The following is a 25,712-nucleotide window of genomic DNA, read 5'->3' on the forward strand; positions in this document are numbered from 1 at the left end:
TTTGAATTTATGCTGAGCTTCTACGTGATCAGTGAATACAGTACAGGAAAATACCTGATTTACATTGAAAAATGCAAAATACAGAAGATGATATTTATGTAAATGGTGATAAATCACTCAAAAATGGTTAAATATAGAGAAAAATTCAATTAAGAACTGACACAAAAGTAGCACTGGGTCTTTATGGGTTAAACTCAAATCAGAACTGACAATATTAAACAAATTGTTAGGCCCAGATTTCCTGCAGTCACAGATGTGTTTATGATTTATCACAGATTCTAATGTGTTAAACACTTTGAATAGTACCATTTAGTGTCTGTGACAGGAACACATCTGCAGGATTATTGCTGTTATTTTGCTTTACTTAATTTATTACCTTTTTTTTTTTTGCCTCGCTGTTTTACATTTTTAGTCTGGTTGGGACATGTGCAGAGGAGGGATAGTGAATACATTGGTAGAAGGATGATAAAGATGTTCTCTACCAGGCAGGAAGCAAAGAAGAAGAACAAAGAGGAGATTAATGGATGTGGTGAAGGAGGACGTGAAGGTAGAAGATGAAGGAAGAGGACACATGAATGGAGATGCACAAAGGGGGAGGAGGAGTGGTTTAGTATTTTTAGTCTCATAAAACCCTTTCACACATATATACTAAATCAAGGCCACTTATGCATTTGTGATATGAACTAAAAGAAGACACTAATCCAATCAGGCTTTATTTGTAAAGCACTTTAAAACAGCTGTAGTCGACCAAAGAGCAGTACAGAAGAATAATTAAAACCAAAATAAAAGAATAAAAAAACAAACTGGCAGAATCAATAATAATACAAATAAAAAAACTAGTAGAGAAATTGAATATCTTTAAAATAAATTTAAAGCACACCTCTAACAAAGAACAAAAACTGAGAGACTGAAGAAAAGTTTTTACCCCTAAGCCCAACACTGAGCTTTAGTAGGTCTACTACAAGGAAAAACATGCACCTGCCACCATATCTGTAATACTGTAAATTAATAGTGCATACAAGAGCTACTTTTTTTATTTATACAATTATTCATTTTATATTATTATTTCAAGGACAAAATCTGAATATGGATGTTTTTGTATTTGATTGAATTACTTTCTGCTTTGAGATGCATTCAAGGAACATTGCTGTATACTTTAAGTACCTTTCAAATTATTGGTGTGTTCTATGTGTATGTTTTTAGTATGTTTTATGTATGATTTTAGCACTGAGTTTCACTATGTACGTTTTTGTATGGCTGATAATTTCTACTGCTACTGTCTTAGTCAGGACACTTTTGCAAAATAATTTTTTTTTACCTCAAGAAGTCATTCTTTTCTTGGTAAAATAAAGGTTAATTATAAATAATAAATACATTTATATTTATATGCACATATATGTTTTTTTTTTTATCTTATTTGCTGCATGTCTTTTTTTCTATTTTAATATTGGCTACAGGTAGAAAAATACATTCCACTATGCATTGTACTGTGTGTAACTGTATGTGATGAATTAAGTTTTAATCTTATCTTATCTGTTATTATGTCATTTGAAGCTCCTCATTGTAATATTTCTTGTATTCTTTTTAAAAATTGTTTTATTCATTAAAACCTAAACTTGATGTTTTCACAATGCACATGGAGCTTTTATCCTGAAGTTTGAGTTAACCTCTTCGGTGCTTTTATTTTGACAGGCGAGCATCGCGTTGACGTCATTTCCGGTCTTTCCTTTTCTTTCCTCCACAACAAAATGGACTGGACTGAAGACAGCACCGTGAGTGTGTTTCTGTTCGTTAAAGGCTTATTTTTTTGCACCTGTGTGACTTACCGTGGCTGGACGGACAGCTGTCGGACGTCCAGATGTTCTCCTTAACCTCTGTTCCGGTGGCAAACTGTTAGCATTAGCTGTAAAGTGCTAGCTTGGCTGTTGGTTACCTGTCCGGAGGTACGCGGACACATTACAGCTGTCAGTTAGCTAGTTACCTGAGTTAGTTAACAGCGGTAGTTAGTCTGGTTAATCCTCTTTAACGGTTGTCTTTGTGTCAGCACTTAGCTTTAGGTGTGAATTTATTTTCTAGATTGAAGGGAGTCGATGCACTGACAGCTAACGAACCGTAAATGATGAGTAACAGCCAAAGATGACACGTACCGGAAAAATAACTATGAAAGGATTTGACTTTCATTTTTATTAGATAACAACCAGCTGGAAAACTATCATCTGCACATGTTCACCTATAATCAGTTGTGTTTACTCATAACAGACCGAAGTTTACATCTGCCATCTGCTTATTCTGAAACTAATGAACACCACATGGATTAATGTGGGTTCTTTAAATCACTGCTTAATTAAGAGGCTGTTTCACTTGAGGGAGAACATGTTGAAAATATGGAAAACTTTAAATACCATCTCGTGTAAGGTATACTGATAACTGTATAATACAAGATGGGCAGTGGTGGTATGGATTTGATTATTTATTGATTCCTGTTTCAGAAAAATTAAGATGATTCAGTGTTTTCTCTGGGTTTACAGGGGTTTTCGGTGATGTTGATATTTTTAGATGCATGTGCTGTGGATTTTGGGTCGTCTCATGAGAAATTTTTACATTTTTGACAAATTATAGCCTATCACTATTATGAACAGTTATTGTGAATCCATCCATTCGTCACCCCACCCACCCATGTATCTTTTGTTTGTTTGTTTTTTTTAAAAGACTTTTATTTAATTGAAGGAGATTTTACAAAGTATTACTAAACAAATAAACAAATATACCCATCTATACTTAATAACTATATACATATTTCCACACCTGTATGTACACCCACTCATAAAAATATGCAATTGCCCATGTTCACAATAGTGAATAAAAATAAAATATCTATATATACACTCACACATATAAATATACACCAACACATATATGTACTTTTTTTTTTTTTTTTTTTTTTTTTTTAAAATATGAAAACCCATTTATGTTCCACCTCTTATCCAGGTTCCCAGTCACCTCCTCTGTCTCCTCTGGGGGGACACTGAGGTGTTCCTATTCTACCTGAGACATGGAATTCCTCTGGTCTTCCCTGGGTCTGCCTTGAGGCCTTTCTCAGGTTGGACACACCCAAAACACCTCACCTGGGAGGCATCCAGGAACCATCCTGAGCAGATGTCCAAACTACCTCATCTGGCTCCGGCTGATTTTTAGGCCCAGGGACTCTAGGACATAAGGAACTTCATTATCATTGCAGTTTCCTACAACAAAATTATTTATGGCTAAAGGTGCAGCAAAATAATAAAAAGACAGTAAAACAGTAGTAAAACCAGCACCAACAGCAGCATGGTGGTCTATTCTGTCCCCCCAGGATGGCCAAACTCCTCACCCTGCAGAGTGAACCCATTTCCACCATTGTGTCCTTGTGTCTTTCGGTCACTAGCTGTAATTTGTGACAATAGCTGAGGGAAGGAATGTGGACTGAGCTGTAACTTGAGAGCTTTGCTTTTTGGCTCAGCTCCATCTTCTCCACAACAGACCTCTGCAGCAGACGCATCGCTGCCGACGCTGCCCTGATCCTCTTGTTGATCTCCAGCTCCATCCGTCCCTCCATCCTACTTCAACTCCTCCACTTTAGACAGTAACATCTGCCTCCCAGGTTAGAGTCAGGTTATTATGATTATATCCACAGAAAAATGCAGAAAATCTGGACCAGATATGATCTAAACAACATTTAAAAAGCTTAAAAAACAAAACTAAATATCTTTGCTGTGGAGAACCTACAGCCACCAGAGATGGGGAAAGTAATTTTTGTTATTTTGATGCTCCCGACATTGATTTTACGTTCATTTGGCCTTGGCAGTGCCCAGATTGAGTCCTGCAATGGCAGAGCAAAACCATGATAGTATAGGGTGTCCCTCAAAGTGTGAACACATAGGAAATCTCATAAACTACTGTATATTTTTCACCCATTTCACTTTGGTGGTAAAAGATTGGCTGAATGACAATTTCCCTAACTGGACTGGAAGATGTGGTTATGTGGAGTGGTCTCCTCATTCACCAGACCTTAACCCCCTTGACTTCTTTTTCTGGGGTGTGTTAAAGGAGAATGTGCACTCAATGAAAATCACTGATGGAACACACTTGATTGAACGGATAAAGAGTGAATGTGCTACAATCAAAGGCAGTGTGCAGTTATTCCATTGAGTTCACAAAGAATCTTGCAAAGCGCATCAACCTTTGCATTACAAACTAGAAGCACTCGGAGAGCGCAGACCTCTGCCAAGGCTGATCAGTGGCCCCCCCCCGTGGGCCCCCCCCACCCCCGATCACCACCAAAATTTAATCATTTCTTCCTTATCCCATTTCCAACAAACCCTGAAAATTTCATCCAAATCTGTCCATAACTTTTTGAGTTATGTTGCACACTAACGGACAGACAAACAAACAGACAAACAAACAAACAAACCCTGGCAAAAACATAACCTCCTTGGCGGAGGTAATGATGAGGAAATCATACTGAAGATGTTATTTGTTAATATTCCAATTTAATAAAATGTTGATGAAATTTTTGTTTCTTGAAAATCTTTATTTTTGTCTATGTGTCCAGACTTTAGGGACACTAGATTAAGCAGGGATTTTACAGATAACCTGGCTGAAGTTTGATGTGAGTCAGGTTCAGTGCTGCCACATACATTACTGTTTTATTTGTCTCATGTTCTTATCTATTTCTGTTTGTTTTATTTTCTCCCAGCCACCATTAAAATACTATTGCCATTCAATTACTATTCAATGAGCTGACTGTATTTTAGGATGATCCGTGTTAGAGTTTTACTGTTATATTGTTTTTCTGAAGTCTGCTGTTGTTGAGATCATTAGACATGCCAAGTGAAACATAGTGATTTATACTGTACATTCATTCTGCTATTCCCTGTCATGTTTCTTCTTGCAGCTCTTCTTCTTTAATGTTTCTTTCTATACTTCACTTCCTCATACGCCCATTAATGGCCGTTACTTGTCGGGTGTGAAATATGTGATGCAACTCTTTTCCAGTTCAGATTCAGTAAATCTGTGATCGACCTGTGTGGTGTTTTGTGGAAAGCTGTGCAGATTGACCAGAACTACTTCCACTGTGGTTTAAAATGGAACACATGAAACCAGGATGTAGAGAATTGATTAGGTCTAGCCTCACTTCATCACTCAGCATGGATTTCTGAACAAAACAGGCCCCAGATCAGTCTTCTGTGGTTGAAAAAAGAAATCATACACAGCATCAATCTATGAGTCTGAACACAGTTTACATGTGTATACAGTCTACAGTGACTTGGGCATCCAAAGCTCCAGTTTGTCTGATGTAGAACAATACGTTTGATGTCATTGGTTCGTTATGTGTTCAGAAAAACACACTGGTTGGTCTTGTAGCCTGATCGCCAATTTCTACCCAACTATAATTCTCTTCAACTTTTCTCTCATTTCTGGAGGCTTATGCTGTTTGTGATGCTCTGTGTTGTTGAATCTGACTAGAAAGTCTGCATTTATGCATCATTTCAAACCAACTCTATTACAGTATTGACCATATCTAGATGGAGTCAACACTAGTCCACATTTTCCTCAACATACCGCTGTAGTTTCTCTATTAATTACCCAGACTGTCTTGGAAAAATGTGTCCCATTAGAGTTTTATCAGGATAACTCTAAAGTGTCTGTAAATTAAACTCTTAGTCCTTTCACATCAACAGCAGCAGCAGCAGCAGCAAAAATACACATTACACAAACTCAGCAAATTTATGTTAAATTTGAACACTTAAGCACAAACAGATGCTGAAATACCACTATAAATGGACTGAAATAAACTCACTAGCCTTGCAACATGTGCTAACAGTGTTAATATTACAAATCTGTAAGTTTGAGCCATTGAATGTGAAAACTCTCTGTAAAATGCCATAATTATTAATAATTATTACAGCGTTATTTTTTCTTATCTATTATGAGCAATAACACTTTCCCACATAATTTACATATTTCATCCTCTACACAGTCAGAATATCTTTAGAACTGTGTTCACAGCTCTTCATCTGTGCATTTTTATGTAGAATAAAGTAACTGCAATTGATAGAAGTGCAGAAAAGCTACAGAGGATTGAATCTGAGCTGCAAGAAACAAAACAAGAAACACCAATTAGGCCTATCACATACTTTCATTCACTTTTTTTTTTTTTTAATCCATGACGATGATTTTAAATGTTCTACCTCTAAACTTAGAAAATATTTTTCATGCTCTGACTGTAAATGATAGGGGTGTAACGGTACAGAAAAATTTTGGTATGATACGTTTTCGGAACAGTGAAGGTAATGAGGTAGTAAACGATAATTTTGTACCACAACTAACCATCTCCTTTCTTCACATTAAACTCCAGGTAAATATTGATATTTATGTTTCAAATCATCATGAACAGGACATCTTACAGCTGTACCCATGATGTGTCCCAATATTTTTGTCCATATAGTTTATAAACATTAATGCCTTTCAGTGATATTTATTTAATGATGTATGAGTAAAACCTGAATTAAACGTGTCCCAATACTTTTGTCCGCATAGTGTACGTCATCGTATGACCCTGATGTGTTTTTGTGCTGCAGAGTCACAGCCACATGGGCGACAGCTGTCATCATGGTCATGGTGGTCACTCCCACAGTCACGGGCCGAGAGCGGCGGCGTTCGGGGGCATGGGGCTCGGCTTCATGCCCGCCTTTCACGGACAGTTTGGGAAAAGCTCCGACCAGATAATGGACCCTTGTCAGCAGCCGAAGAAACGCTCACACATGGACGACAGCAGCAGCTGGGACATCATCAAGGCAACGCAGTGAGTGGACGAGTGTCTCGCCAATGTCCCAGCATTCAATACAACCTTTAGTCACACTTTAATTACAAATTGTGACACCCTAACAGCAGTGGCTGTTATTAGGAAAACTGATGAATCAATTAACCCATAAAGACTCAAACATCCGCTGGCAACCTGATCTAAACTGTTTAATACCTGTTGATCCACTGAACCTATCAATACATGGAAATAATTGGTGTAAAATACAGTAATTCATCTTTTCCTGGTCATCAGATATGACAAATCTGGATGTTCAGATGCTCCGTAGTTACCATGGAAACACCGTCATCTTCTACAACATTGATTCACCAGTGAAACCCATGGAGTTGGATCAATGACAGTGGATAAAATGAACAAAAATTAATAAAAAAACCTACAAAATTATAAAAAATTTGAAAAAACAAGCAAGAAATGAACTAAAATAAAATACAAAAGAACAAAATAAGCAACAAAATGAACAAAAACAGCCAAAGTAATGAATAAAATGAACAAAAATTAGCAAATAAGCAGCATGAAAAAAATGTCACAATCTGAACAAAACTGAGGAAAAAATAATAAAATGGGCAACAAAATTAACAAATAACAGCCAAAATAATCAATGAAATGAACAAGAAAAAAGGAAATATTGATTCACCAGTAAAACTCATGGAGTTTGATAATTGACAGTGGATGGAGACACTTGATTTATGTTCAGTTACTGAAATATTTTGTTGAAAAAGGCACTTTTTCTTTAGTTTTCTCTGTTTCTGATATCATAACCCTCAACGATAACCTGAGCATTTATGAACATCTACATAATCAGTTCATTCAGATCATTAAGTATTGGAAAATACATGATATTCACTAGGAAAAAAAACATAAAATACAGAGGATAATATAATAAATGGTGATATAGTGAAAACTTCCTTTGGGAACTGCCACTAAAGTAGCACTCAGTTTTTAGGGGTTAAAACAAGGGCATTGAGTTTATTGCAACGTTTTCCAGCCCTGGGAAAAAACACCTGCTCTTATGTACTAGTTAGATAGAGGTCACAGTAAAGGATACCACTGAAGTACAGAGCTAAAAACATCACAAGTGAATAAAACCCTTCCTTCTGCTTGTATTTTACAGTAATAGTGGTCATGTTGTGCAAGAAGAACAATATAAAACTGAAGAGGCGCTGACTCATTCTGCTCTACTGTTAAGAACACATTTGCAAAACAGCACAAATTAGCATGAAGCCACAGTTCAGAAAAAGAGCAGAACATCACACATTTCCACATGTAGACATGTTATGAGGATGTGGAGTGGACAACAGTAACACAACTGCAACACATGGAAAGGAAACAGGACTTAATACTTAATACTACGTCCAGTCTGTTCACAAGTGGGCATCTGAGCACCACTGTGGGGAAAGTAAATACAAAAGGTGGGAATTAAATAAGACGACATGATGTATGATACTAAACCTGGAATTTCCCCTTGTGGGACTAATAAAAGTATATCTTATCTTATCTTATCTTATCTTATTTTATCTTATCTTAAAGCAGGGGTATCAGACATGCAGCCTACGGGCTAAAACTGGCCCACCAAAGCTTCCAGTCCGGCCCACGGGATGAGCTTGCAAAGTACAAAAATTACACTGAAGATATTAACAGTCAAGGATGTTAAACTGGTTTTAGTTCAGGTTCTACATACAGATCAATGCAATCGCAAGAAAAATAATGACATAATAATTTCGAAATAATGACTCCAAATTTTCTTCTTAGTTTAATGTGAAAAAAAAAATGTACGTTTACAAACTATCCTTTGACAATAAAATGTGAATAACCTGAACAAAATCAAATGTCTAAAGAAAATTAAGTGCAATTTTAACAATATTCTGCCTGTTACTAAATGTTTTTTGTGTTTGTAGATCCACTGTGATCTGTAAGTTGTGTTAAGAATAAGATGAGACGTGATATTGTAGAAATTGTTCTTATTTTAGTTCCAAACTCCAAATCTTTAACAATATTATACTTGTTACCAAATGTTTGTGTAACATTATATGTAATGCACATGTATAAATGATAAGTTGAGGTGTAATTTTGTTAAAATTGCACTTATTTTTCTTATAAAATTATATATTTTTCCAGGTTATTCACATCTTTTGTGAAAGGATAATTTGTTTTCATATTTTCATCATTTTGTTTTTTGTTCATTATTTATATTTTATTATGCTGTTATTTAGCGACCTGAAATTTCTTAGGAAAACTAAGTGTAATTTTACTATTATGTCTGTTACTAAATGTTTTGCATATTTGTAGATCCACTGTGATCTGTAAGTTGTGTTAATAATAAGCTGAGACGTGATATTGTAGAAATTGTTCTTATTTTAGTTCCAAAGTCCAAACCTTTAACAATATTATACCTGTTACCAAATGTTTGTGTAACATTGTGTGTAATGTACATGTATAAATGATAAGTTGAGGCATAATATTGTTAAAATTGCACTTATTTTTCTTACAAATTTTCATTTTTTTTCCAGGTTATTCACATCTTTTTTTGTGGAGTGATAGTTTGTTTTCATGTTTTCACAATTTAATGTTTTTTTGGGCATTATTTGTAGGTTATTATGCTTTTATTTTCTAACCTGAAATTTCTTAAGAAAATAAGTGCAATTTTACTAACTATTACGTCTGTTACTAAATGTTTTGTGTGTTTGTAGATCCACTGTGATCCATAAGTTATAATGAGAAGCAGAGAAATATTATTGTTAAAATTGCACTTTTACTTTTTGCACTAAAACAAAGAGGAAAAATTTGTAGTTATTATTTATAGGTTATTATGCTGTTATTTTATTGGTCCGGCCCACTTGAGATAATATTGGGCTGAATATGGAACCTTAACTATAAATGACTTTGACAGTTCTGCTATAGAGTTATACAGCAGTGTGGTTTTTGTGCTTTAGAACATAACCGCTATGAAGCAACCTGAAAATAACGTCTACTTTCTCTATTTGACAGGATTTCCCTCTGACATACTAAACTCTATAGATGAGTTTTTTTAACTGAACTATGTTTTCTTATTTTTTATGGTGGTAAATAACGAATGTTTGGTTTCAGAATGGGCAAAACTAGCTAAACCTGCGGCTTATTTGAATTTCGAGCAGAGCAAAGGTCGCTCTTCCTGAAAAGCAGGAACAAAGACGTATATCGGCGCTCCTATCTGATCAACCATCACACCCTCTAATACTACAGAGGAAACCATGTGTACACAGCTGAGTACTGCTTTAACTGCAGAGGAGGAAACTGTACTCATGTTTCTTATATCATGGTAAAAGGGCTGTTTTTTGCACTTAGTCAAACAGAGGAGTGGACTCCACATAGTTTACTCTTGTACCTAGACCAGCTTCTGAAATGTCCTCAAAGTATAAAATATTAACCCCTATAAGCGCCAAAGTCACAATATTGCAACAAGCAACATAACTGTATGAAACAGAACATAGTTACCAAACCTTGTTACCACCTCCCACCAATAGATGATGGATATGTGCCCCTTCAATCCTAACACCATTTCAGGGCATGTTTCTATTCAAAGTGAAGAAGAAAATCCAGTTTAAAGGTGTGGTCCTGAGCTGGTTTAGCAAGTAAAGTTTATTACCTCCGCCAAGGAGGTTATGTTTTTGCCAGGGTTTGTTTGTTTGTTTGTCTGTCTGTTTGTCTGTCCGATAGTGTGCAACATAACTCAAAAAGTTATGGACAGATTTGGATGAAATTTTCAGGGTTTGTTGGAAATGGGATAAGGAAGAAATGATTAAATTTTGGTGGTGATCGGGGGTGGGGGGGCCCACGGGGGGGTGGGGGGCCACTGATCGTTAGTGTGCAACATAACTCAAAAAGTTATGGACAGATTTGGATGAAATTTTCAGGGTTTGTTGGAAATGGGATAAGGAAGAAATGATTAAATTTTGGTGGTATTCGGGGGCGGGGGGGCCCACTGATCAGCCTTGGTGGAGGTCTGCGCTCTCCGAGTGCTTCTAGTTTAGTTTAGTTTGGATAGATAAGGACAGATTTGTTTACTCTGCTGTTTGACTAAAAAACTCCTAAAACTTTTTGCATTTTACTTTCTACTAATTTTTAAGTAAATTTACTTTAAGGATAAGATGACAAAACACACACAAATAAAACTTTCATGTAAATACAGTCGCAGTAAAAATATTAGACCACCCCTTGTTTTCTTCAATTTCTAGTTCATTTTAATGCCTGGTCCAACTAAAGTTACATTTGTTTGGACAAATATAATGATAACAACAAAAATAGCTCGTAGTAGTTTAATTTATCTGCTGATATCTATCCATTTTCCATGTTTTCTTGATAATAACCAAAATCACTTCAGTTCTTACATCAATATCTGTGGCATTGTACTGACAAAAACAGTGCTTTTAGACATTCCATGTTTTCTTTTTTGTCTGTTTTAGTCACATGATACACACAGGAGTTAGTACTGGATTGCATAACCATTGTTTTTGATGACTTTTGATGGTCTAATGATTTTTCCGCGACTGTATGTTAAAACTCCCATCATAAACTTTGGGTCATACCCAATATTTTCCTCTTTTACAGTATGACTTTATTTCTAAACACTTCCAAGATACAGCTTTTTGAAAACTTGATATCAAAATTGAATTTTTTTTTGAAAAAAACTTTGGCACCTAAAGGGTTCAAAGCATATGAAACCAGTCACCAATGGATTCACCCTTTATTTTTGCTGTAGTTGCATACACTCAGATTGAAACCAGAGATGCACAATGATATACAATAAGAAATAATGTCCAATTCCTCTCAAATGCATTAAAATTAAAGACATGAAATAAAAGAAGTAGAAAGTGCAGATCTTAGTGTGAAAAGGAAGAAAGAGAAGTTATCTGAAGAGTAACTGCACAAACACAGATGTCTGAAAACTCCACTGAAGTAAAATAATGCAGTATTTTTACTCTGTTAGTACATTTTTCAGGTGTTTTTTCTCTGTATGATCTCCTCAGGTTTGGAATCTTGGAACGATGTAAGGAATTGGTTGAAGCAGGATACGATGTCAGACAACCGGACAAAGAAAACGTCACATTACTGCACTGGGCGGCCATTAACAACCGAGCAGAGCTGGTCAAGTAAGAACCACGTCCTGTAGAAACATGAACACAAGCATCAGAAAGATAAAAGATTACATTATTTACAGACTGTAGAACACACATGGGCTTCAGTGAACCCTTTGTGTCCTAATTTTCTACAAGAATTGGACATAAAATGGGATCTGATTTGCATTTTTATTGTTAAACGCTGTACAGTAACTACATAAATGCTCAAATTCCCCTTTCCTCGTGTCTGTCAGGTATTATATTTCTAAAGGAGCGATCGTCGACCAGCTCGGAGGAGACCTGAACTCCACTCCACTCCACTGGGCCATAAGGTGAACACATGACCACAACAACACAACAGGTCACTGATTATTTAACCCTTTTAAGACCATGTGTGTATCGGGCAACACATTTTACATTTTATGACATTAATTACAGTAACTCCTGAACCGTTCTCACTAGTGATGAAATTCAAACGGCATCTGAAACCTGAGATCCATCACTTTTGATTAGGTAGACAGCAGCAGATGCAGTCGGTGAGAGACACTTAGTACTTTTAACAGCATTTTAAAGAGGTTTTATGTGTGTTTTTGTGGTGAATTCTAGTAAATAATTGTATATAGTAGTGATAGTGCTGTTTTGGAGTGTTCTACTAGTGTGTTTTGCTGTGTTTTTGTCGAGTTTTGCTGGAGCTTTTTTTCACCTTTTTTCTTTGTTTTTGTCTGTATTTTTCCAGTTTGTATAGCTCAGTGATAGTTGTATTTTAGCTGTAAATATTATATAAATGTAGGTATATTTAAATACAATATATACAAATCTATATGCAAACAGCTAGCCAGGGCAGAAAGAGATACACTGTCTGTAAAAGAATCAGATGGTGGATGTTTTTGTGAGTGAAATGTGGGGCTCTGTTTACAGCTAGACAGAAAGTGAACACAGACTATCAAACAGGATAAAAATGACTAGAAAGAACTAAAAATAAGAAGAAGTACACGGACACAGAATGATCTAGACAAACTAACATGGAAAATATTTGAAAGTTTATTTCTATAATCTCATAAAGCTTCATTGTGAACATTAGTAGTTGTTTTTCAAATAAATATGTAAAAAAAAATTTAAGTGTGGTTTTGTTTTTGTTTTTTTTACTATAACACACTGTTTTAAGCATTTATTACATATAATAATGATAATTAATATCTAGATATTGAAAGTTAAGTTCTTCTTTGAAAAAGGCGCCAAACAATTAGCATAAAAGACATTTTGTGACACTTTTATTGCAAAAAAAAAAAACATGAACAAATCTAGGCCTCTTATAATAGGAGTCATAATAGGGTTAAAGTCCAGAGTTTTCACCATCAACCATTAACTGCTGCCCTTTCTGTGTTTTTCTGAAACTTAATTAGCTAGTGGAGAATATCTTACTTTTTTTTTGATTCAGCTCCTTATAAATAGTGGCTTTTTAATCACTTTTGATGCCACCCGTTATTTCATCTGACCTTTTTGAGCGTCTGTACATTATGACCTTTCTCATAATATCTCAAACTAACACTGACACTAAATAAAAACAGTAAAAATATGCGTTTGTGAAGTGTAATACCTGTGCTGTACAGGCAGGGCCACCTCCCCATGGTGATCCAGCTGATGAGGTACGGTGCAGATCCCTCCATAGCAGATGGAGAAGGTTACCGCGCTCTCCACCTCGCCATCCTCTTCCAACACATGGCCATCGCAGCTTATCTGATGGCGAAGGGACAGGTCTGCTGAACTTTGACCTTTTCCTCCTTCTTTTATATTCCGGGTTGTTCTAAATGCGTTTTGTTGGACGTGCCCTTCCCTGACATGACTCTTTGTCTCCAGGAAGTAGATGCACCCGACTGCAATGGACAGACACCACTAATGTTAGCAGCCCAGAAGATAATTGGGTAAGATTTTTACTCCTTCACATATTAACTAAGACAGTAAAGCTACTCTGACCAGCAGGGGTCAGTCTGGCACCAGAACACACTTAGGATCAAAACCTCTAACGAATCAACCCGTGTATCCACAGACTGTATCAGTCACTGAATGAAGTATAAAACTCATTGTTTCCTCACATTTGTATTATGGTGTCATCAAGTTTTCTTCTTCGAACTAAAACTCAAAATAACACTGTGTCTAATTATCTTCATGTGCTGCGTCAGCTAATAGTTTACATTATAGCTCTGTTAGCTTAGCTCGGTTTTTAGACTGAAAACAGCCACAGTAAAACCACAAATCACCTCTGTTTTCTGTTCAGTTTGTGTTGTCAGTAGCTGAACTAAAGATCTGCTTGGAATTGAACAAGGTCAGAAATGTCACAGTTTAGTCTGAACCATGGATCAGCAAACAGCAACTTAGAAAAGTTAATAACATCCCATAATAACTTATATCTTCATAATATCTTATTTCAAGAAATCTACCAAGATAATTTTCACTTGTTCCATTGGCAGATTTTTTTACTTAATTCAAGATTTTTTTGTTGCTTAATTCAAGCAAAAAAAAATCTGCCAATGGAACAAGTGAAAATTATCTTGGTAAGATTTCTTGAAATAAGATTTTCCAGATCTGTCGTCTAAAAATAAGTTCTTATATCTCACTGAAAAGTTACTCTTTTGGTAATTATGTCTTATTTTAAGTGTGATGAGATATTTTGACTCGAAAAGAGAAAAATGCACTTGGTAAGATTTTGATTTTTGAATAAAACCAGGTGACTCCTAATCTGACTGGCCCCATCTGTGCGCTTGTGTGTTTTCTTTCCTTTCTAGGCCTGAACCCACTAACTTTCTAATCAAAAATAATGCGTCTGTGAGCGCCGTAGACAAAGTGAACAGGAACACTCCGCTGCACTGTGCTGTACTGGCAGGAAACATCGACTCTGCCCACATCCTGCTGGAGGCCGGTGCCAGTGTGGACACAGAAAACATCAACGTGAGAAGAGAAAACTCACTGAGTCATGTCTGAAGGACGGGGGTGTAATAGTTAGGAAAATCTACCTGTGCAAATTTAATAGAATGTTTATAATTATGTTTTCAATGGTATAAAATCAGCTGAAAGTATGAATTGTGCATCAGACATGCTGTTCCCATGGGATGAGTAGAACCTGTAGATGTCTGGTGATTTGGAAATTAACCCCCTCACGTGTTTGTATTGTACGGCGCATTCACTTGGGATAAGGAAAAACTATAAGAAGAAGCATAAATGTCATATTGTCTAAACAAAAGGGTTAAAGACATGTCAAGTGGAAAGGGAGGTCACACTAAATACAACCACTGTGGTTTATAGAAGCTGTTTTTCCTGCTGTTCATACTTCACATATATCAGATTGGATCTAAATACAGAGACAAATAATAATCTAATCTAATCTAACCCAGTCTAAAGTAATGTAATGTAATCTAATCTAGTCCAATCTAATGTAATCGGAGGACAAATATAAATACTTTTTGTTGTCCTGTGTTAATTAGCGGTATTTTTTATGCTCCGCCCCCAGGGCCACACCCCCATTGACCTGGCTCACCAGGTCCACAGTCCACTCCTCATCCACATGCTGAACCATATCAAACAGGAGAGGATTCGTTCCAACTCCCACTGCCTGAGAATCGTCAACAGATACATGGTACTGTCTCCAAACACTGAAAACCTTCTGTTTTTTAACGGTTTGTCTCATCTGACGTCGTTCTGTTGGTGTCCTTCCAGACCTTTCTGCAGGTCATCATCTGCACCGCCTTGTTTGGGAGCGTAGGAGCGATCGTAGACATGAACTCAGAATCGTGGTTACTTAAAGGCATCCTATTGGCCTGTGTGATCGGAGTCGTCAACCTCGCCTCAAGGTGACCACACCGTTCACAGATTCATACAAAGGAGCCTTTTGTTATTTAGTCATACGTCCTTCAAGCTTTTTGTTGTCAGTTTGCAGAACAGAAATACAAAAGTTGGTTAATATTTTTTAAATATATTACAATCATCTTATGTCTTTTTTTTTATCTTCTTCCCCCAAAACTACTGGTCAGATTCATTTCAAATTTTTTATGTAGCTTCCTTGGGACAATATCTCCAAAGTGTGTTCACAGTTTTCGTAAATTTCGATTTTTAAATTTTTGACGAATTTTTGAAATATTAAAAATGTGCCTTTACTTATAATGGTCCTTATAGATGTATAGATAAAGATAGACTTTATTTCGAACATGAGGTGGCAAAAGAAATTCCAAATTTAAAAGGACACTCCAATATATCAAAATAAATCAGCCAAAAAAGAAAATAAATATCACACGAATGTATAGCAATTTCATTGTGGCTCTTTAACAATTATTTTTGTCTGAAAAAGGAATAGGAAGAAGCTGAGCTCATATTGTCCTGCCCCAATTTTGTGATGCTTGTAATTATAGTATATTATAATTATACTATTTCCAAAGCTGTTCATTGTGCATGAAGCAACAAATGTGTAGAGGATTATTTAATGATGATGTCAAATGCAGAAAATCCCTGAACTAATACTTTAACAGAAGTGTTTTTTTCTACAGGAATTTCCCGAGTCCGGTCTTTCAGACTCTCCTCCCGGCCTCGGCTCTGATGGCCTCCATCTTCTGGATGCTCGTCACCTGGTTCCTCTGGTTCCTGCCTGATATCCTTTAACAACCAACACTGGAAATCAAACACGCTGTCAGGACGCCAGGGTCGAACACTGTTAAATGAGTAAAGTAGAGTGGAGACAGGTCTGTGACATGATTAATTTTAATGTACATACTTGAGATGCAGCTCAGAGTCTTCAACGTATCACTGTGTGAAGGACACCAAGGACAAACAAGGACAGAAAAGCAGCTTTGGATTCATCCTGCTTTATTTGTAGTGTAATAAAACAGTCTCCCTGTGGAGCTGAGAAACACAAGCTTGGACTCTTTTAAAGCTAAACTGAAAACGTATCTGTGTCACAATGTTATGATATTTTTTTAATCTGACCTTTTCTGCTGTAGCACGCTGACATTCTTTGAATGAAACGTGCATTATAAATAAAATCTATTAATAATAATAACAATAATAATAATAATAATAATAATAATACACTATATGGACAAAAGTATTTGGACACGTTGAATTCAGGTGTTTCTTTTCTAACAGGGGTCTGGGATACAAAACAATAAGGACTAATGTCAGAATATAGTTTTATATTGGGATAAATATCATTGGTTAGTTTGGCTTAAATTATATTTGCTTCTAAAATACCTCAGAGGTGGTTTTTACTGAATTTCTCTCAACATTGATTTTGTTTGGGGTTTTTTTTATCCATTACTATGATATTAAATGTTCTACCTCTAAGTTTCTAAAATATTTGTCATGTTCTGACTGTAAATAATACTTTTCTACCACAGCTAACCATCTCCTTTCTTCACATCTCACTGAGGAAGAAAAATCTGCCATTAAACTTTAAGGAAATATTGATGTTTTTATCTAAAATCCTCATGAACAGGACATCTTACAGCTGTAGACATGATGTGTCCCAGTATTTTTGTCCATATAGTTTAGAAACCTCAGTGCAATACAGTAATATTTATCCCAATATAAAACTATATTCTGACATAAGTCATTATTGTTTTGTATCCCAGACCCCTGTTAGAAAAGAAACACCTGAATTCAGCATGTCCACATACTTTTGTCCATATAGTGTTCTTCATCGTATGACCCTGATGTGTTTTTGTGCTGCAGAGTCACAGCCATATGGGCACGTGATAGCAGAAATAATGATAATAATAATAATTATTATTATTATAATGAAGTGATAGTAGTAATAGTAATAGTAGTTGTAGCGACAACATATAAGTGATAAATATTATAAGTATGTAAATAATAATAATAATAATGTGATACCACTGGAAAGCTGAGAAACTCCCCTTACTTTATAAATTATGTGAGTAGGGTTAGTAATTGAACCCTGAACCACAGTGGGTATTCTCTGTGTCTGAGGGTTATTATTCATGTGGTCATTTCCATCATAGAACGTCAGGCTGACATCATTGTTTAACAGCTGCACATGTTTATTTTGAACTATCTGCTCCTTAACCTTTGACCCCACATGGCCCCAGTGCCACTGTCCAGGTTCTGTTCACCCTGAACACCACGGCTCTGCTGTACTACTACCTCCGGTCCTGCAGAACCGACCCAGGCTTCGTTAAAGCCACTGAGGAGGAGAAGAAGATGGTGGGAGTTCTGTTAAATGGACTCTCATGTTATGTGTGAAGTGTTTGTCAACAGCTGATCAGAGTCTGTTTGTGTTTTTATCAGAATGTGTTGGTTTTGGCTGAAGCCGGTTGTCTGGACCCCAGAATATTCTGCACCTCCTGCATGGTGAGACCTCTACTTAGTTCCAACAAGACAGAGAAAACAACCACACCTTTATTTATTTTATGTTTATTTTTTTCTGTTATTGATGCTTCACTCTTATGCAACCACTTCCAAAAGTGTGCAATAACCCTCTATAATGTTAATTATTTGCAATAAGTCATGCAATAATCTTCCGTTCTTGCAATAACAATAGAATATTTATTCAATATGGATCCAAACATAAATCCACTATTTTTATATAGACTTCACTTCATACATATACAGGGTGGGGAAACAAAATTTACGATGAACATTTAGTTCTTTTTTCTCAGCAGGCACTTTGTCAATTGTTTTGAAACCAAACATATAATGATGTCATAATCATACCTAACACTATTATCCATACCTTTTCAGAAACTTTTGCCCATATGAGTAATCAGGAAAGCAAACGTCAAAGAGTGTGTGATTTACTGAATGCACTCGTCACACCAAAGGAGATTTCAAAAATAGTTGGAGTGTCCATAAAGACTGTTTATGATGTAAAGAAGAGAATGACTATGAGCAAAACTATTACGAGAAAGTCTGGAAGATACTATTAAAGAAGAATGGGAGAAGTTGTCACCCGAATATTTGAGGAACACTTGCGCAAGTTTCAGGAAGCGTGTGAAGGCAGTTATTGAGAAAGAAGGAGGACACATAGAATAAAAACATTTTCTATTATGTAAATTTTCTTGTGGCAAATAAATTCTCATGACTTTCAATAAACTAATTGGTCATACACTGTCTTTCAATCCCTGCCTCAAAATATTGTAAATTTTGCTTCCCCACCCTGTACATATAATATTGTTCATATAGTTTATACATACAGTCGTGGAAAAAATTAATAGACCATCAAAAGTCATCAAAAACAATGGTTATGCAATCCAGTACTAACTCCTGTGTGTATCATGTGACCAAAACAGACAAAAAAGAAAACATGGAATGTCTAAAAGCACTGGTTTTGTCAGTACAATGACATAGATATTGATGTAAGAACTGAAGTGATTTTGGTTATTATCAAGAAAACATGGAAAATAGATAGATATCAGCTCTGAAATTAAATTATTATGAGCTATTTTTGTTGTTATCATTATATTTGTCCAAACAAATGTACCTTTAGTTGGACCAGGCATTAAAATGAACAAGAAATTGAAGAAAACAAGGGTAGTCTAATAATTTTTTCCGCGACTGTATACATACTGTTAATATTGTTCATATTGTGTCTATTCATATTTTATGTCTATTTTTTATTTTTATTCTACTTTTAGCTTCTTATTTTACTTTTGTAAAATTTTATTTTCTATTTTCTTAGCTTATTTTTTCATTTTTGTCATTTTGTATTCACTTTAATTCTTATTTTCTGAAGTATTGTTTTTTTTTTTTTTTATTATTAATATTGTCGCGCTGACTGGAGTAGTACTTCTAATTTCATCATACACACAATGACAAAGTCTACTCTATTCTATTCTATTCTATTCTATTCTATTCTATTCACAGATAAAGAAACCCATGAGAACCTACCACTGCTTCAGCTGTGACGCCTGTGTGGCGAAGTACGACCACCACTCCGTCTGGATCAATGGATGCATCGGTACGAACTCGAACAGAACCAGTGACCTGAACCATCCACTGTTTAATTCATATTCAACGGTTTCCCTTGTTCTTACCTGTTGTTTAAAGCTGGGTCATGCAGCTGATTTTCAGAGGGAATAAGCCTCAATTTGGGTTCTAATCCTGCACCCAGAGGTCTACTGACCATCAATAATATCCATAGTGTCTCAGATTACTTTTGTACCGAGATGAAAACAGATAAAACACACCTATGTACGTACTAGTTAAACTGTGAGTGTTTGACAGATGATGTCCTGTTGATGTGTTCTTTGTGACCTATTCTCCTCCAGGTGCGAGGAACCATCACTTCTTCATCCTCTTCCTCATCTCCTTCATGCTGATGGGAGCCTGGATGTTTTACGGTTCTATTATATGTGAGTTTCACAGCAAATGGTTGGTGTTTCTCGGTCGGGGTTCATCATTGTTACGATGCCAGACTAATGCTGTCTATAGGACAACACGAAGCCAGTAATCTGGAAAAAACATGTTTGAGCACAAGTAAAATAGTTGAAAGTTAATTTCTATAATCTCATAAAGGGTCGTTTTGCACATTTACAGTTGTTTCTTATAATAAATATGATTTTTTTTTTTTTATCTATAACACATTGTTTTAAGCATTTATTACATATAATAATGATAATTAATGACCTGACACTGAAAGTTAAGTTCTGTCTGAAAAAAGGTGCTAATGTATTGGCAAAAAAGACATTTTCTGACACTTTTATTACAAAAACAACATAAAGAAATGTATGTATGTTGTAATGGGAGTCTTAAAGGGTTAATACAAGTTGTTTTGGTTGTTTTGTGCTTAGAAAATAAAGTGTTTTCGACATGAATAACTCCATTTTTCGGCGCTTGTATGGAACATAAACCCTGATCGAATTGTTCAATATTTTGTCTGAATGTTTAATTTCAGTAAAAGTAAAACATGTAGATAAGACACACACACATATTCAGTGTGAGCTGACGCAGCCTAACATGGATGTTGTGTGTACTTTCCACAGACTGGTCCACTCACTGTGAGTTTCATTATGCGGATCAGGGCCTGTGGGGCGTGGTCTCGGCTCTGGTCAGCTGTTCTCCCTGGGTGCTCGCCGTCTTCCTGCTGACCTTCTACCACACCTGCTGGTCTGGGTTGACCCTGGTGGTGCAGCTTTACCAGGTGAGTGGATGCTACATTAACCAGCACGTCCATATGAGTCTGTGTCGATTTACTGACCCTCCACCACCCCCATGTCACATCATGTATATGTGCAATCACTATGTAAATATGTAAATATCTTGAAACTTTATACTTAAATTTTTATACTTTAAGAATGTTTATTTCTACCTGCCTTTTCTTTTGCACAGGTGTGTCGCATTTTGCTGCTGTAAACTGTTAAATTTCCCCATGGTGGGATCAGTAAAGTCTTGTCTTATCTTATCTTATCTTATCTTATCTTATCTTATCTTATCTTATCTTATCTTATCTTATTAAATCTAAACACATCCCACTGATGGTGGTTTGGTTTTGGTGGTGTCTGATTGTTGTTGTTATTTGTACTGATGTGTTTTGTTTGTTTAGATTTCCTTCGTGGGTCTCACCACAGCGGAGATAACCAGTCTATCAGCCCATCAGAGGAAGATGCGTCAGACAGTGTCTTTGAGGCAAAATCAGTACAAGTGAGTTCAAATCCACACATCTGTTTTATGGAATCATCAAAGTTTCTTCTTCAAACTAAAACTCATGTCAAACTCATTTTAGTTCAGGTTTCACATTCAGCCGGACCGGTAAAATAACAGCATAATAACCAATAAATAAAACTACATATTTTTCTCTTTGTTTTGGTGCAAAAAAGTAGAAATGCAATTTTAACAATATCATGTGTCTGCTTCTCATATAACGTACAGATCACAGTGGTTCTACAAATACACAAAACATTTAGTAACAGACGTAATAGTAAAATTGCACTTATTTTTCTTAAGAAATTTCAGGTTGGAAAATAATAGCATAATAACCTACAAATAATGCCCAAAAAAACATTAAATTGTGAAAATATGAAAACAAACTATCCTTCCACAAAAAAGATGTGAATAACCTGGGAAAAAAATGAAACTTTGTAAGGAAAATAAGTGCAATTTTAACAATATTATGCCTCAACTTATCATTTATACATGTGCATTAGATACAATGTGACAAAAAGGTAACAAGTATAATATTGTTAAAGGTTTGGGGTTTGGAACTAAAATAAAAACAATTTCTACAATATCACGTCTCAGCTTATTAACACAACTGCACAGATTACAGTGGATCAACAAATACGCAAAACATTTAGTAACAGACGTGATAGTAAAATTGCACTTATTTTTCTTGAGAAATTTCAGGTTGTTTGGGGTTATTTAGATTATTCACATTAGATGTGAAAGGATAGTTTGTAAATGTAAACATTTTCATTATGTAATTTTGCTTTTGTCACTGTTATTATTTTTCTGACCTGAACTAAAATGAGTTTGACAGCCCTGTTTTAAAGTATAAATATGACATAGAACCATGTAAATTCTGACCTTAAAGGAGGGATATTTAGCTTTTCTTTTTTAAATGGAATTCTTCATTTTCCAACATTTCCCTGTGGTCTCCATAAACTGTAAATGCTCTGCTTGGGTCTGAATTCTTCATTCATTCAACTCCACAGGTCCATCTTCAACCCTATTTCTGACTAATGACACCAGAGAGGTGGTTTAGAGCACTGGCCCTTTAAATGCACATGAGCCACTTTAGACCCCGCCCCCTCCAGGTTGTTGACCGTGCTGCTCTGTCCCGTTCAGCCACTTGTGTTCATTAATACAATCAACAACTGAGCATTTTAGGTAATCGGCTCGAAGTTTGGACATATTTTCAGTTTTTACTACAACCGCTACTGCTGACAAACAATTATGTCGTACTTGGAGAAATGTTCGTCGGAAGTCTTGACCTTATATGTGCAAATGTCGTGACGTAACTAGTTATAAAATGTAACAAATTAAGAAGGAATTTAAACAGGTGGTAGAAATCCACTAGATTTTTGCCCAAATGAATATAAAGATAATTTTGCAGCACCTGGAGGGTTCAAATTCAAACTGTATGAACTGTTAGGGTCCAAATACACAAAGAAATGAACCACAGGCTAAGAAAAGTGGGTTTACATAGATATGAGCCCTTTAAACCCTTTATGCCTAAAAGCGTCATGTGTTTCCATTGACTTGTTCCTGGTTTTTGTTTCCTGTTGTTGATCTAACCCTGGTTGTGTGCCGTCCTCAGTCTTGGCGTGGTCAGGAACCTGGTGTCCTTCTTCCACCTTCGTTGTTGCGGTCTCTTCAAACCCGCCATCATCGACTGGACGCAGCAGTTTCCTCCAGGCCGTGACGCGTTCGGACACCCCGACATGGTGTGACCGCCGCCGCTCCTCGCTCAGGCTTTTCCTCGGTTCAGCGGACCAAAAGCACAAAGTGTATTTATTTATTTTTTTAGCGCCTGGGTCCTTGTGAAGGGAAAAGAAGAAACCAGTAAAAATAATTTTTAAAAAAACCCTCCCAGAATTGGGTGTAGATGCGTTTGGATCCGGCTGCTGTTCGATTGCTGCTGCCTTATACTTGACCACAAGAACTGAGATGAAAACTCACCTGTCAATTTATAGAACCTTAAAGGCCTAAATTTAACTGAAGTTTTGATTGTTTTATATGAGTCAAGCCTATTTTTAACATCGGTTCTTGAGGGAAAAGGGATCTTTGTACATGCACAGTTGGTTTTATGACTTTTGTAAGAGTTGCATGCGTTTAATAATGAATGACCACTATACTTAAATAAAACTATGTTGTGCCTGTGCCTTAAAATGCCTCTGTGTGGGTTAAATCACAGCAGAAACAGCCAACACGGGGTCAGTATTGTTTGGTTTTATCACTTATTAACATATTTCTTCTCACACATATTTGATAGATCCATATTTGTGATCAGGTTTCCACCCAAACATATGCAATTTGTAATGAATTTTCAGAAAATTAGCAAAAGAAAATGTGAATATTTCCATCTAATATTGAGCATTTGACAAATGAAGAGATACACTATATGGACAAAAGTATGTGGACACGTTGAATTCAGGTGTTTCTACAAAACAATAATGTCTAATGTCATAGTTTTATATTTGGGATAAATATTGAATGATGGTTTTTACTTAATTTCTCTCAACATTGATTTTATTTTATTTTTTTTTATCCATGACTAGAATTTTAAATGTTCTTCCTCTAAATTTCAAAAATATTGTTCATGCTCTGACTAAATGATAATTTTCTACCATAACTAACCATCTACTTTCTTCACGAACGTTAAGGAAATATTGATGTTTTTTATCTTAAGTCATCATGAATAGGACATCTTACATCTATAGACATGATGTGTCCCATTACTTTTGTCTATATTGTTATAAACATCAATATTTCCTTGAAGTTTAATGGGAGATTTTTCTTCCTCAGTGAGATGTGATGAAAGTAGATGGTTAGTTTTGGTAGAAAATAAATATTAACAGTCAGAGCATGAAATATATTTTAGAAATTTAGAGGAAGAACATTTAAAATCGTAGGCATGGATAAAAAAAAAAGAAATTAAGTAAAAACCATCTCTGAGGCATTTTGGAAGCACAACTACTGAAACCAAACTAACCAATGCACTGATATTTATCCAAATATAAAACTATATTATAACATTGGTCATTATTGTTTTGTATCCCAGACCCCTGTTATAAAAGAAACACCTGAATTCAACGTGTCCACATACTTTTGTCTATATAGTGTATACACTATTTATACAATAACAAAATCTGAAGTGTTGATTCGGGTCCTGATGACCTGAATAATTTAACATTAATGCTGTTTTAACCATTTACACTCAGGTTTTTTTGCACAAATTGAAGAAAAACATTTGGATAGAAACTAATAGTTCATCAGTTTCATAAGTTTCAGAGACTTTTTATTGGCAAATAATTCGCATTTAAGAGTAAATTTGTGTTTCTGCCACTGAACTGTAGATTTACCAATGAACATCTTTAAATCATAAAACAGTGATGCAGAAAACATAGTGATGAAATGTAAAAATTACTTTTACTCTGTACTATATATACTTTGGTTCTGTATTTCCATTTTCTGCAGATTTACACTTAATGATAATTATAATAATAATAATAATAATAAATTGCATTTATAAAGCACTTTTCATTCGGCGAAATGTCAAAGTGCTACAGAAAGAAGACAGACCAATAAAAAAACTATAAAATAAAATACTATATCAAGAATAAAAGATGAGGCAAATAAAACAAACATCATGGTGTCTCAACAGGAATGTCTTAAGTCTGTTTTTGAAAGAGTCCAGTGACTGTGGAGCTCTGATGTGGTCAGGGAGGGAGTTCCAGATACAGGGGGGGCCAGCAGAGAAGGCCTGGCCTCACTACATGTAAAATGCACTAAAGATACTGAAATGAGTCGTTTTTGACAAAAGGATCTGAACTCATTAAAAACCATCATGTCTACACTTGAATCTTATGGCATAAAAACAGCAAATACAATAACTGTCAAATTAAATCAGTTTTTAAGCCTTTTCATACACGTTAAGACCTGAACAGTGACGGTTTAACTGAGCCAACGTTGTGTAAAGACAGAAGGCCGCTTTAGAACGACTTTAATTACAATATGATAATGAACGGAGTGTGATGAGTCTAATTTTAGTTGAACAATAACATCTGCACCGTCCGAGTGCGCGACTGCTCATGCAT

At 35.7% G+C, this 25,712-nt stretch overlaps 1 protein-coding gene across 1 annotated transcript; it reads left to right on the plus strand.

The window, feature by feature from the left end:
* Window positions 1–1,732: 1,732 nt before the first annotated feature.
* Window positions 1,733–23,784, plus strand: LOC115416787 (zinc finger DHHC-type palmitoyltransferase 13). The gene is made up of 17 exons (XM_030130671.1): window positions 1,733–1,772; window positions 6,621–6,844; window positions 11,866–11,988; window positions 12,210–12,287; window positions 13,566–13,710; window positions 13,813–13,877; window positions 14,739–14,901; window positions 15,461–15,586; window positions 15,667–15,800; window positions 16,491–16,591; window positions 18,038–18,162; window positions 18,247–18,309; window positions 19,822–19,915; window positions 20,226–20,309; window positions 20,940–21,097; window positions 21,500–21,597; window positions 23,213–23,784. The coding sequence occupies exons 1-17, from the start codon at window positions 1,749–1,751 to the stop codon at window positions 23,343–23,345; spliced, it is 1,938 nt and encodes a 645-aa protein (XP_029986531.1). The 5' UTR covers window positions 1,733–1,748; the 3' UTR covers window positions 23,346–23,784.
* The last annotated feature ends 1,928 nt before the right edge of the window (window positions 23,785–25,712 follow it).

The sequence above is a fragment of the Sphaeramia orbicularis genome, chromosome 3 (assembly GCF_902148855.1).
Source record: "Sphaeramia orbicularis chromosome 3, fSphaOr1.1, whole genome shotgun sequence".
NCBI lineage: Eukaryota > Metazoa > Chordata > Actinopteri > Kurtiformes > Apogonidae > Sphaeramia > Sphaeramia orbicularis.